Source organism: Hemiscyllium ocellatum, chromosome 7, assembly GCF_020745735.1.
Source record: "Hemiscyllium ocellatum isolate sHemOce1 chromosome 7, sHemOce1.pat.X.cur, whole genome shotgun sequence".
NCBI classification, from domain to species: domain Eukaryota; kingdom Metazoa; phylum Chordata; class Chondrichthyes; order Orectolobiformes; family Hemiscylliidae; genus Hemiscyllium; species Hemiscyllium ocellatum.
Genome location: NC_083407.1, coordinates 78,458,833 through 78,473,370, shown reverse-complemented (window position 1 = coordinate 78,473,370; position 14,538 = coordinate 78,458,833). Strand labels below are relative to the sequence as shown.

Genomic DNA, 14,538 nt, shown 5'->3' with positions numbered 1-14,538 from the left:
CTGACATGCAATAGAATGTGGGAGCATTATCATTTACAGTGGAACAAGGGACTTTTGTTTTTAATTCATTTATGGGATATGGGCATTGCAAGCTAGGCCAGCATTTATTACCCTGAGAGCTAACCGTATTGCTATAGGTCTGGAGCCACATGTAACCAGACTAGGTAAGGTTTTCTCTCTACATGAATTAATCAGATGGGGTTGACATTGGATTCATGGTCATCACTAGACTTATGTTGAGTGCACCATCTGCCATAGCAGGGTTTGAACCCAGGTCCCTAGAACATGACCTACTTCTCTGGATTAACAGTCTAGCAATAATACCACTAGACCATCACCTCCCCCAACAACATGTTATCACTCACTGAGGTATGTTACGACATGAGATAAAACCTTACGCTAATTTAAACCAGGCACACAGAAAAGCTCATCTTGCGCTGTAATCTGTTAAATTTTGAGTCGCAACGATCTATCTCAAATATCTCTACTTAAAGGAAAAATTAGCAATTTTTTTCTTTAAGTCTAAAAGAGAACATTAAACAACAACTATTTACAACTCCTTCCTCTTAAACCTCTTTCACTTCCCACTCTACATTACAGGTCCAATAAATTCCCTCTTAAATTTATGGGAAATCAGTTTTCAAAACCAGTTGTCATCTTTGGATATTGAACTTCCTCTGTAGATTCCTCTAGGTTGTCTTCGGTCTTCTGCTGCACAACTTTCTTATGGACAGGTACCTTTCAGGGAGCTACTCTGTTGGCAGTATGTTGGTGCTTGGCTGCTCTTTGCTGTTCTCCACAACTGTTCAAAATACCCAATTTTATATAAGCCAAAACATCGGACTGGCTCATTGGTTTGATGCCGTCCAAAACAGTAAAATTCGATTGGATTTTGGTATCTGGGGCATAATTTAAACTGATTGGCCGAATTTGAATTTGTTGTGTACCATGGCAATGCAGCTCCAACTATTTGTTTCACAACCAAATGTTACATTTTTAAATGTTTTAGCACATTCTGGTCAGCCAGAAGTTTCAGCTCCCTTAAAGGTACAGTATACATCCACAACTTCATAACAGGTGTAGGAACATGTTATCATGCAGTGGGGTGTGCAAGCATGTTGTCACATGGTGGCAAGATGGAAACACAGAGTCATGTAGTCATACAGCACAGAAATAGTCTTTTCAGTCCAATCAGTCCATGTTTCCATGTTTATCAGTGTTTTCTTGTCATAACTGCAGCTCAACAAAATCAATGTTTTCAAACTAAACAACCCTCAAGCCACAAATTAATAGCATGATATTTTTTGGAATGTAAAGTTAACATTTCATATCCAATCTATTTTTCAATTGTAGCATTTGTGATTCAATGCTTCTTTTAAAAATACATAAAATCTGGTTGAGGAAGTTTCATTACCTTTGAATAAAGACACTGAAATATAAAATAATGCTAACCCCAAGCCAAGGACCCACAATTATGAACCCAGAAAGATAAATGGCCTTTCATATCCCTGAATTCCATCTTCATCTGTGTCCTCTCTTTCCCCAACTCCATTATGCATCACATTGACTGTCTGTTAGCTCAGTTGACTGGATAGCTGGTTTGTGATGCACAATGATGCCCAGCAGTGAGAGTTCATTTCCAACATCAGCACAAAGGACTCTCTTCCTCAACCACATCTCTTGTCTGAGGGTCTTTCTCACCCTCACTCTCTCTAGGGCAGGCAATGGTTTCATGATATTAATGCTGGACTGTTGACCCAGGTAATGTCCAAATCCTGCACCACCAGATGCTGGGTTTTGAATTCAATACAAATCTGTAATTAAGAGTCTAATAATGACCATGAATCCGTTATCAATTGTGGGAAAACCCATCAGGTTCACTAATGTCCTTTAGGGAAGGAAACTTCCATCCGTATTTGTCTGGACTACATGTGGCCCCACATGCAGAGCAATATGGGTGATTCTTAATGGCCCTCTGAGAGAGACAGTAAATGCCAGCCTAGCCAGTGATGCCCTCTTCTGTGAATGAATTAAAAAAATTGAGAGAGGAGCCCTATGGTCACTGGGATTATGGCAACTTCACCTTTTACCTATAGACTAGACATAGACTGCAAGATCCTTATAAGCAGTTTAGCTCAATGCCACTGGAAAGTACAGATAAGCGTTCAAACTCTATCAAACCATACTGGACATATGGAACTCTTTGAAGAGGAAATTCCATTGAGATGAATATCATGCTAATGATTAATTGTGTCCTTATGTATTTTCAAATGCTATTACTTCAAACATTTCAATCACTTCTAGGAATAATTTGAGATTTTTTTGTGGCTGTGCGATTAAAGGCCCTCAAGGCTAAAGCATCGGTGAACAATTACAGGATTTAGTTTCTTACATCTTTCACTGCATTTATCATTCAACGGTCCTGAAAGAATGAGAAAAAAAATTTGTGGATTTGTATTGGTAGTTTAAATGAGGTTTAGAATAGTGGTGGCTCAGTGTTCAGTACTGCTGCCTCACAGCACCAGGGGTCTGGGTTCAATTCCAGCCTCAGGTGACTGTCTATGTGGAGTTTGCACATTCTCCCTGTGTCTGCATGGGTTTCCTCTGGGTGCTTGGGTTTCCTCCCACAATCCAAAGATGTGTAGGTTAGGTGAATTGGCTGTGCTAAATTGCCTATTGTTTCCAGGGATGTATAGGTTAGGTACATTAGTCAGGGGTAAAAGTAGGGGAATAGGTCTGGGTGGAATACTGTTTGGATGGTCGGTGTGGATTTATTGGGCCTAATGGCCTGATTTCACTGTCTGGATTCTATGATCCCCTCTGTGCATGAAAAGCTTTCCTCTTAATATCGCAATCTTATTTCTGTAGAAACATGTAGTTGCATGTAGATGGAAATCAGACAATTTCAGATTAAGCTTCATTTATATTCAACTATGGATATTATTTTCCAATGAAGACAAATGAATGGGACATATGGCCATATCTAGTTGAAGATTAACCACACATAGTAAATCCTCAACCGGAGACCAGACAAAACGATGCACTTCAATTATGACTTCATCACACACAAACTAAGGCATCTTTCAATAAGCTCACACATTGGGACTCCACAAAGATACTCATTTATGCTGCCAACCCAGACCTATTCCCTCCAGGGTTTCAAAAAAACTGAACCAGCTGTTGCAGGAATTGAACCTACAGAGCTGGCATTACTCTGCATCACAGACTAACCATCCAATCATTGAGCTAACCAATCCCATCATAGAAAGAGGATAGTGCAATGCAGTGTTCTTATAACTGTAAATATTATTCAAAAGATAGAGTCTTTTATAGGTAGCAGTCTTAGAGAGTTATGGAAACTATTCCAATCCATAAATATAGTGATACCTTATCAACACCGGGAATAATGACACATTTCCAAGTTGGAATGATGTGTGGTTTGGAGGGGAACTTGCTGGTTGTGGTCTTTCCATACATTGACTGCCCTTGTCCTTTAAGTGTTAGAGGCCACGTGTTAGAATGCACTCTATAGGAGACCTGATACATTACAGTCTTGAATCTTGTCGATAGTAGATACTGATGCCACCACTGTGTCATGGAATGGATTTTGAAGGTGGATTGGATGCCGGTCAAGCAGACTGCTTTGTCCTGGATGGTATCAAGCTTCTTGTGTGTTCTTTGGAGCTGCACCCATCTAGGCAAGTGGAGCGTATTCCATCACACTCCTCACCTGTGCCTTGTGGATGGTGGATAAGTACTGGGGCTGTGAGTTACTCACCACAGGACCCCTGTTCTTATAGCCACAACATTTATAGGCTCATCCAGTTCAGTGTCTGGTCAATGTAACCCCTAGAATGCTGGTAGTGGGTCATTTAGCAATTTTAATGCCGTGGAATGTCAAGAAATAATGGTTGGAGGCTTCTGCTGGGGATGGCCATTGTTTGGAACTTTTGTGATGCAAATATTAATTTCCACTTATCAGCGCAATCAGATACTGAAGCAATATGTGTTGTCCAGGTCTTGGTGCTTCTGGACACAGACTGCTTCGGTATGTGATAAGTCATGAATAGTGCTGAACATTGTGCAGTCATCAATAACTATTTCTACTCTGACCTTAGGATGGAGGGAAGGTCATTGATGAAGTAACTGAAGATGTTCAGACTTAGGACACTAACCTGAAGAACTCTTGCGGAAATGTACTGTGGCTGAGAGATTGCTCTCTTTCTCTCTTTTCTTGCCTAAAATGTTTGTGAGACAGAAAATCTGTCCACAGTAAGTTCAGATGTTTCATGTATAAATATGTTGCAGCTTGCTCACTGCTGGGGGCACAGCAGGTTTCAATGTGGGCTTGCAGTCTCCCTAATAACAGGCTTGTTGTTAAGCAGAACCCATAAGAGATTATCTAATGAAATGTTATAAAACCTCATATTTGCAGGACTATTCCATCTGATTACTGTATTCTCAGCCTGAGAATCTGACACGATTTTCAAAAATAAAACACCATTTACCTGCAGGTCTGGTTTCTTTCTAATAAATGATAGCCAAGTCCAGACAGTAACATCTTTCATCCTTCTCACATGGTGGCTATTTCTAACAATAAAGCTGACAATATTTCCATTTACATTATCCTCCTGTTTTAGGCAATAAAAAGAATATTGCAACTGAGGACTTCCTACAAAATGAAACAGCATATTTGAAAAATAATTAACCTCCTTCCTCCAGTGCAGTTTTATGTCATATATGATTTGTGTGTATTTTACAAATAATTTCCCTTTTTCTTTGCTTTCATTAGATCCTTTAAGCTGCACCCAATATGGCAACCACTACCAAAACAAAGACGTCTGGAAACCAGAACCCTGTCAAATCTGCGTGTGTGATGAAGGAATAACACTATGCGATGAAATCATGTGTGACGAACTATTTGACTGTGATAGAAAGATAATTCCAATAGGAGAATGCTGTCCTATATGTCAATCGAGTGATTCAGACCTATATCCTGACAGTAAGTGACCTGCATTGTTTCAAACTATCAAAATTATGAAGCATAATTCATCAATGACTGTTGTATATGCATCTGAAAGGGTTATTATTGAGCACCACCTCCTAAAGTTATATCATTTGGACTAGTGGGGAAACAGCTTATGATCTCAGTGGAATAAAACCTAACATCTAGATCCTCCATCTGGTCTCTGTAACAAAGTCTAGCATTTCAATATAATCTGTGATTAGATGCTAACATGGAATAGACTACTTGTTCAATATAAGAACCTCTTCTAGCTACACCAGTAAGTAGTTTACTACTACCCCATTAAACCAATCAAACCCTGTAGATCATTTAACCTATATCGAAAGAGGATGGTGGGAACAGATGTACCACATAGTGAAGATCAGACTCAGTTTACTGCACATTCAACAATTGCCACTCACTGAAGCTGGGTGGACTCTAGTTTTAATCTGAGTGATGACAAAATCCAACCTGTCAATAGTTTGCATGGTATTCCTCAACTGCAAGCAAGGATGTAGGGATTTTCCTCTTCTTCGATCAAGTTGAATATGCAGATAAGTTAAGTAAGCCTTTGTTACAAAACTTTAATAGAACATAAGAATGGTGTGGGTGGTGAGATCTGATCTGCCATTCAGGAATATCAGGGCTGATCCATCCATCTCTATCAGAAATATCATGGCCTTTCATTAGCCTTTAGCATGGCTAGTGCAAACCTGTCCTCCTCAGACATAGAATTTTTAACTGCAATAACATCCAGTGCTTTTTGTGGATGAATGATCCACTGTTCTCCCAGTTCTTGTGTGAAACAATGTTTCCGAACTTATGTTTTGCATGTGCTTGGCTCTGATTTTACAATGTGTTCCGATGTTTCTGATCATAGCTTGGCAGAAGGCGATTACTTTATCGATTGCTGTTAATTCTAAAAACCTCAGCCCTCAATGTTCTTTGTCGTTCACCATTTTAAAAAAAAATCAAATTTAGATCTGTTAGTTATTCGTTTAGAATAATCCAAAATGTAGTACAGTTGAAAAAAACGAATAATACTTGGAAATGGTCATACTGATTCTCCATGAGAAAGTGAGGACTGCAGATGCTGGAGATCAGAGTCAAGAGTGCAGCTCTGGAAAAGCACAGGCAGTCAGGCAGCACCAAGGAGCAGAAGGACCAACTTTTGAAGTATATAAGATGAGTCAAGACAATATGTCTCATTTGCCAGATACAATATTTTTACTTGGTAGGAAATGACCAATTACTGAAAATGTGTTGCTGGAAAAGCGCAGCAGGTCAGGCAGCATCCAAGGAACAGGAGATTCGACGTTTCGGGCATAAGTCCTTCTTCGGGCTTATGCCCGAAACGTCGAATCTCCTGTTCCTTGGATGCTGCCTGACCTGCTGCGCTTTTCCAGCTACACATTTTCAGCTCTGATCTCCAGCATCTGCAGACCTCACTTTCTCCTCGAGGAAATGACCAATTGTCACTATTTGATTCACTCTCTTAATCTCTCAATGTTAGTTTGTAATGTTAAGATCCAGTTAATATTACTGATGCCACCAATCTTGTCATCTTTAGCAAGCTTGTATATATTGTATGTTTCTCTATGTTATTATTTAAGTCATGAATACAAAATGTGATTGAGTTGAAATGCCAAAGTAAGTCCTTGTGAAAAGTATTAAGAAGGAAAGATTTAACATGTTGAATTCTTTAGACTATGTTCACAAAATATTCAAATAAAACAGTTTTCAATGAGTTTTGCAATTTCTCAATAAATTTGTCGCAATCTATATGCAAGCCAGAATGCATTTGAAAATGCTGTTGATTATATTAATGGATAGATATTTAAAATGGCCATATGACATTACTCATCTGCTAATTTTATGAGATGATTTTGTTCTGATTGCTTTTAGATTATATTTGATAAAGACATTCCAATCACTGAGCTTGGTATCTCTGGTTGAGGGGGTAAAGCATAAAAATATGCTGAAATAGACATAATCTATTAGTGTTTTTCATCTTTGAGCTGATTCTATTCACAATGGCTTTAAAATGCTTCTCAAATGCAATCATTAATGATTGACAATCTGAAGAGAAGGAATGTATCCCACAACTGATAACATTTTTTGTTCAGGCTGTAAAACAATTGCAATACTTTTTTTTATGCTGCTTACATAGGCAGTTATGTTTAGGATAGCTTTCCAATATTTTATAGTTATATATTCAGCACTGGACCATTTTTGTTTGCTCAAATACTTTTTTTTATTTTATCATTTGGCACAGTTCTTCAGATCTCTGTATATCCCCCATCACCTGCAATCATTTAAACTAATGTCCTTTTCAATATTTTCCATCTGGGGTGACACGATGGCTCAGTGGTTAGCACTGCTGCTTCACAGTACCAAGGGCCCAATTTGATTCTGCCCTCCAGCAACTGACTTTGTGAAGTTTGCACATTCTCCTGTGCCTGCATGGTTTACTTCTGAGTGCTCAGGTTTCCTGCCAAAGTCCAAAGTATATAGGTTAATTGCATTAGTTATGGAAAATGCAGGATTACAGGGAAGGGATGGATCTGGGTAAGATGCTCTTTGAGGGGTCTATATGGACTTGACAGACTTCCACACGTTAGGGATTCTATAGTTCTATCTTGTATTCCACACTCTCAAACCTTCACCAGCAATGTCATACCCATACCCACCACAAACTCGTCAGCACCTTCGCTGTCCCACCATCCCATCCCTAACCTCAGTCCTTATCCTGCATCCCCCCACCCCCCACAACCCTTCACTTGCCCTGAATCCCCAGAGGAGAAAGTGAGGTCTGCAGATGCTGGAGATCAGAGCTGAAAATGTGTTGCTGGAAAAGCACAGCAGGTCAGGCAGCATCCAAGGAACAGGAGATTCGATGTTTCGGGCATTAGCCCTTCTTCAGGAATCCCCAGACCCCAGCTGATTCCATATTATTCTTTTATAATATAATTGTCTGTGATGTGTCTTTGCTGAATTTGTTGACTGACTTCTAAAGCAAATCTTAGACTCTAAAAGTGTGTTTACTGAATGGTCAACCTGATTTTAAATGGCCACCCTGAGCAGTTTTGGGCATTGTTAAGTGCAAAGGTGGATTGATAATCGCGAACATTATTCTAACACAAACCTTTCTTTTTTCTTGTCCAGTTTCAAGAGGAGAAAAGGTAAGAAGCATTTTGTAAACATTTCTATAGATATAAAAGCAACAATTCATTTTGCAATTGTTTTAAGATAATGATGTATAAAGTTTGCTTTAAAATATTGGGAGAGAGCCTGGTCTTGGGAGGTAGTCTAGAATGTGCAATTCACATTGTTTATCCTGGAAATTTGACCAGAAATTAGTATCAAGTGGGTTGTAAAATGAGATTTGCTGATACTAATTTTATGATATCATTGGAAGCAAATTTCATCCCAACATATTCTGATTTTCAGTTAATAGATTAATAGCCAAGTTTCTATAAAGCACCTCAAATACTTGTTATTTTTTGGTAGAAATTAGAAAGGGAATGAGGAGAAGGTTAAAAAAAACAGATCTGAGAATTTTTTTCTTCCTGATAATGTTGTTTTCATTCAGATATTGGGATATTCTTAGTGATCATTAAAGGAAGTAGTTTACAGCAGTTACAGTGTCCACTTTAGCAGGGTGTAAGATTGTGTAAAGAAATTAGCATTACCACATTCACTCTTTGGTAAGAAAATATCAGATTAAAGCTATGCACCATTTTCAATCTTTATTTCACCTTATTCCCTCTGTCTTAAAAAAGTATGAGTGTTAGTGAAAAGGCATACATGGCCTATAAGTAAAAGGGCAAGGTAGTTGAAAGCACATGAGCAAAAAGAACTCTCTAAGGTGTTCAGGTCATGTGATTTGAGGTGAATAGCTACAGAGATGTGTTCTAGAGGACAAAGTGGAGGGCAGCAGCAAGAGGGGTGCACTTGGATATAGTTGCACAGAGGTGTCATAGATAAGCTACAATAATGGATGGCACAAAACAGAGAGCAAAGCAGACAACAATGGCAAATGTCTTGGCGGGGGAGCTACACGCAGCAGCAGCAGCAATACAGTTCAATTTTTGTTGTTTTCTGAAGCTATTTTAATTTCAGCTATTAATGTAGAGGTTGAGAGAAATAAATAACAATGATTACATAGGACAGCAGATTGATAGCTTTACCTGTTAGTATGGGATTTTAGGGTGAGATGAAGTAATCATTTTTTTAAAAAAACATCAGTACCACAATAAGATAATATGAACAGGTAAAAATTGTTTTCCAACTACGTACTGTAGGATTACTATTCAAGAATAATGTATTTGTCGAAACAGATTATAAAGTGCTTCCAATCTGAAGCAATTCTGATCTCTCAATAGGGACAAAAAGGTGAACCAGGAGAAGTCCGCAGAGTAAGTGATTTAAAATTATTTATCTTCATCCCTTGTTTTAGACTGACCATTTGTATTTGCATTGGCTACAGCATATTTTCAAAGCTGTCCACTTGAGTAACTGTTTTCTGTATGTTAATACTGAAAGATTGAGTAATGTCAATAAGAGTAAGAATTAAGCGTATAATTAAAGTTGGTGATACCATTTACTATCACTTTACTATTGCTGATTGATATTTTTCATATTTATACCAGGTTGTTGGAATAAGAGGACCACCAGGCGCAGCAGTAAGTGACACCTTTTGCTACCAGAAGTAATTACAGAAAATCATGTGTGAAATTAAGTCTGAGCATTTATTTTCAGCAAGGCAGCTGAATTATTAACATGTTGAAAATTTCTGCTGAAACTTTTAGAAAGGCGCAGTGCAATGCCATGTTAAGTTTGAGTAATGGAATAAGTAGAATTGAGATGTGGAGTAACTCATATATTTTACAGCATATCATCTTTTACGTTTAATAGATTTAAATGACTTTAATCTTTTGTTGATGCTTTGTAGTCTAGCAGATTTCCTGTTTAGATTGCTTCATTCCTGCTTGACTCCAGCTGTAACCATGTTGTTTACCAGAGAACTCTGCACATGTTTCGATTCACACATGGACAGAGTAAGGATCATTGAAAAGCTATGGCACAGAAGGAGGTCATTTGGCCCATTATGTCTGTGCCAGCCAAAAAAAAACCAAGCCAACCAGCCTACTCTCACTGCTCAGTATTTGATCCATATCCCTGCACTTAGCTATACCTTTTAAATGAGTTAAGAGTTTCTGCCTCTTCTACCTTTTCAGACCCCTACTATTCTTTGGGTGTCAAGTAACCATTGTATGTTTAATCATTAGATAATGGGGTAATACTTAAATAAAAGCCAGGTAGACTTACAAAGCACCCAGTTGTTTCTGGAGTTTAATACTACACTACATTTACGTCCGATGGGTGACAGTAAGATGGCTGTGCACTTTACATCTTTCCTGAATTTTATTTCCATTGATACCAGCCATGCCTACAAATTTCACCAGTTCTCAGAACAAAATAGCCAGCACAGCATCTTTCCAATGTGCCCCATTGGCTAATGGAGGAGTCTGTATATGTTGATTTGAGTAGAGCCCTGACAACAACTTCACTTCTGAAATCCAGTGCCCTTTCAAGTGCCCGGCTTGCTGATTGCAACAAAAGTAGAAATGCTCTCTCACATTTAAAACATGATCTGATTATGGCCAGACCCTACGTGAAGTTCCCTAATTTGCTATGGTTGCAGACAGGATATCCCAGGATACATGATGAGCTCCATGGTGAGGAGCTGGCATGCTTTTCACAATCCCTCACAGGCATAATTTATTGCAACAAGATTAACTTTAAAATGATATCTTTATTCTAGACCCAAATAAACTGAAGTTTTAAATGATGATAATTTCGCCAATCTTTCTTAAAGTAACAAGAGTTTACTAGTTACGAAATGAGAAAAGAATTAGTAATCCACCACTGGCAGGTCCAGATTAGAAATAAAACATCCTATTTTCCTTTTTCAACTGATTTGCCATATTCTGAGTGAGAGATAGTTTTTACATGCAACACCAGTGTGCCTTAAGGGGTAGCTCTTCAGCTATGACCTTCATAGCACACTAATACTGGAGCATGAGAATGTTCAGTCCCACTAGCATATACCTTTCCTTGTGTATTTGACAATGGGAGATACATGACATGTATTTTCAGTTTGAAATATAATCTACAGGAAGTAGCTTGCCATTGAGCAGGGGTCTTCAGCCCTTATTATCTTTGTAGTTACAAGGTTGCACAGTCCAGTCAATTCAAAGTTTCTTTAACATTTTAGGTACTAATTTCATTGGTTATTCTCTCCAGATAGCCCCTTAACTTACACCCACAGCCATATTTGGCAGCAAGAGCCCTCTTTTGAGGAACTCAGTTTGAGGTTACAAGTTGAAGGCATCACCAGTAATTTGTGGTTCTGACCACGATTGTAATAATCTTTAAAGAGTTATTTTCAATGTATTGAGATCCTAGTACAGTTATCTAAAACAAAAGGAAAGTTTTTGCCTATTTCAAGAGATTTGCCTGATCTTTCCAGAGACATTAAAAATTATTGGAACATTGAGCAGCAGGAATATTCATTTGGAACTTTCTGCAATATCTCAATCCATTAAAATGTAAAGTGATTCATTGGATATTTACACACTGTAGTAATGATAAAACAAACTGTATTAAATATAATGTGTTAAATGAATCTCATTAAACAGTTGGTGGAGGTTTACTGTGTATTGTAGATTTTTACCATGAGCTGAAATTTGATTGATCTCATTGGCATGGAGCCTGTAGACCATTGTAATGTTGGTTTTAGATAATTGAATAATAGCTTCTAAAGGACCATCAATTTACAGCAGGGCATTCAAAAATGTATAAACCTGCTACATATATAATGGAAATAAAAAAAATGCATTAACTTAAGCCTATGAGGGAGATAGGTAACAGCTGTCAGAAATTGTAAAAGAAGCAATGATTATGTAAATAGTTCAACCAGATTCCTGGGAAAGTAAAACTATGAAGTCTTTCAGAAAGGCTGGTAATCATAATATGTTTATGAGGAAACATCACCTCAAACCTATGGCACTCAAAATTCTCCAGCACAATGTCATGTCTTGATATAATGTAAGAGGATATTCTTCTTCACCTATGTGTTTTTTCATACACATTAGTCCTAACATTTAATTTATTTTCCATTAAAAATAATTTTGTTTACTTTACAGGGACCACCAGGCTCACAAGGATCAAGAGGTGCAGAAGGGCAAAAGGGACCACCAGTGAGTAATGATAAGACACTTTTCAATGACTGAATATATAGAGTATGTTATTTCCATCACAGAAATAGCCTGATGAGATTATACCATGGTCAATAGATTGTTTGGAGGTGCAAAAAGGGTTACTTACATATCTAGTATGATATTGTGAAATTGCACGGTGCAATTATCCGTAAGCATGACATTGGAAAAAACCAAAAAGAGATATAAAACAATTGAATATAGAAAGTGGAGAGATAATTACTGAGAACATGTGAAGCAGAAGCAAGAGTATACCATATAGCTTGTCAAGCTTGGTCCTCCTACTAATATGATATTAGCTGATCATTGGCTTCAACTCAATTTTCTCACCTACTCCCCAAATTCCTTGATACTGTGAGAAATAAAAAAAAACTGCCTGTCTCAACTTTCAATATATTCAATGATGGAGCGCTCACAACTTTCTGGGAGTAGAGAATTTCAAAGAAATGCAACCGTTTGAGAAAAGAAATATCCCTCATCTCTCAAAGTTGATTTCATTTGAGGTCTTTGATAAGGTGCCACACGGGAGGCTGCTGAGCAAGGTGAGGGTCCATGGTGTTCGAGGTGAGCTACTGCTATGGATTGAGGATTGGCTTTCTGACAGAAGGCAGAGAGTTGGGATAAAAGGTTCTTTTTTGGAATGGCAGCCAGTGACAAGCGGTGTCCTGCAGGGTTCAGTGTTGGGGCCGCAGCTGTTCACATTAATGATCTGGAAGAAGGGACTGGGGGCATTCTACCGAAATTTGCCGATGATATGAAGTTAGGTAAACAGGCAGGTAGTACTGAGGAAGTTGGGAGGCTGCAGAAGGATCTAGACAGTTTGGGAGAGTTGTCCAGGAAATGGCTGATGGAATTCAATGTGAGCAAATGCGACGTGTTGCACTTTGGAAAAAAGAATAAAAGCATAGACTACTTTCTAAACGGTGAGAAAATTCATAAAGCCAAAGTACAAAGGGATCTGGGAGTGCTAGTTGAGGATTCTCTAAAGGTAAACATGCAGGTTGAGTCCGTGATTAAGAAAGCAAATGCAATGTTATCACTTATCTCAAGAGGGTTGGAATATAAAAGCACCGTTGTGCTACTGAGACTTTATAAAGCTCTGATTAGGCCCCATTTGGAGTACTGTGTCCAATTTTGGTCCCCACACCTCAGGAAGGACATACTGGCACTGGAATGTGTCCGGCGGAGATTCACATGGATGATCCCTGGAATGGTTGGTCTAACATACGAGGAACGGCTGAGGATCCTGGGATTGTATTCATTGGAGTTTAGAAGATTAAGGGGAGACTTAATAGAAACTTACAAGATAATACCTGGCTTGGAAAGGGTGGACACTAGGAAATTGTTTCCATTAGGCGAGGAGACTAGGACCTGTGGACACAGCCTTAGAATTAGAGGGGGTCAATTCAGAACAGAAATACGGAGACATTTCTTCAGCCAGAGAGTGGTGGGCCTGTGGAATTCATTGCCGCAGAGTGCAGTGGAGGCCGGGAAGCTAAATGTCTTCAAGGCAGAGATTGATAGATTCTTGATGTCATGAGGAATTAAGGGCTACGGGGAGAATGCAGGTAAATGGAGTTGAAATGCCCATCAGCCATGATTGAATGGCGGACTGGACTCGATGGGCTGAATGGCCTTACTTCCACTCCTCTGTCTTATGGTCTTATTATTCTAAGACTGTCCCTCCAAGTCCTAGATTCCCAAGTCAGTCAAATTGTAAAGTGGAAGACCATTCTTGAACCTTCTTATTAAATTGTTCTGAAGAGGCAACAAGAGAGTAGTCAAGGGTAAGGTAATAGATTTGGATTTCTACTTAATAGTAGTTAAGGGTACTGCTCAAACTGGCAAGGATCCACAAGGATGTATGTCAGAATGGTTTGGTTTCTCACTATTTATGTGAATTGATTAGACCTGGACATCTAAAGAACAATTACAAAATTTGTGCCTTGACTTTTCAAGCCTTCTGGGAACAGGTTGTAAGGCAAAGGAGAGCATTAAGAGGCAATGGAAGCCTGCCAGGCAGTTCTCAGGAGGGGAGGAGCAGCTTTTCCTCTGTCTGGTCTACTCATGGTTCACAGTTTCACTGATTGGTCATACCCATGGTTGAACTCTCTGAGGTATTTTGGGGATTTTGAAAGTAAATTGCCCCACCTGTCTTATGCATTTTGGCCCTTTGGTATGAATGCATCCCTTGGCTGGGGCTTTCTCCCCACCCTCACCATCCTTTTAGATTAGATTACTTACAGTGTG

General features: G+C 38.7%; 1 protein-coding gene across 1 annotated transcript in view; it reads left to right on the top strand.

Annotated features, from left to right (window-relative positions):
• Positions 1 to 14,538, top strand: part of col5a2b (collagen, type V, alpha 2b) — a 273,958-nt gene that overhangs the window by 116,569 nt on the left and 142,851 nt on the right. Inside the window, exons 2-6 of the mRNA XM_060827360.1 lie at positions 4,793 to 5,002; positions 8,171 to 8,187; positions 9,391 to 9,423; positions 9,658 to 9,690; positions 12,217 to 12,270. Of these exons, the coding sequence (XP_060683343.1) occupies positions 4,793 to 5,002; positions 8,171 to 8,187; positions 9,391 to 9,423; positions 9,658 to 9,690; positions 12,217 to 12,270 (347 nt within the window). The remainder of the gene's footprint in view (positions 1 to 4,792; positions 5,003 to 8,170; positions 8,188 to 9,390; positions 9,424 to 9,657; positions 9,691 to 12,216; positions 12,271 to 14,538) is intronic.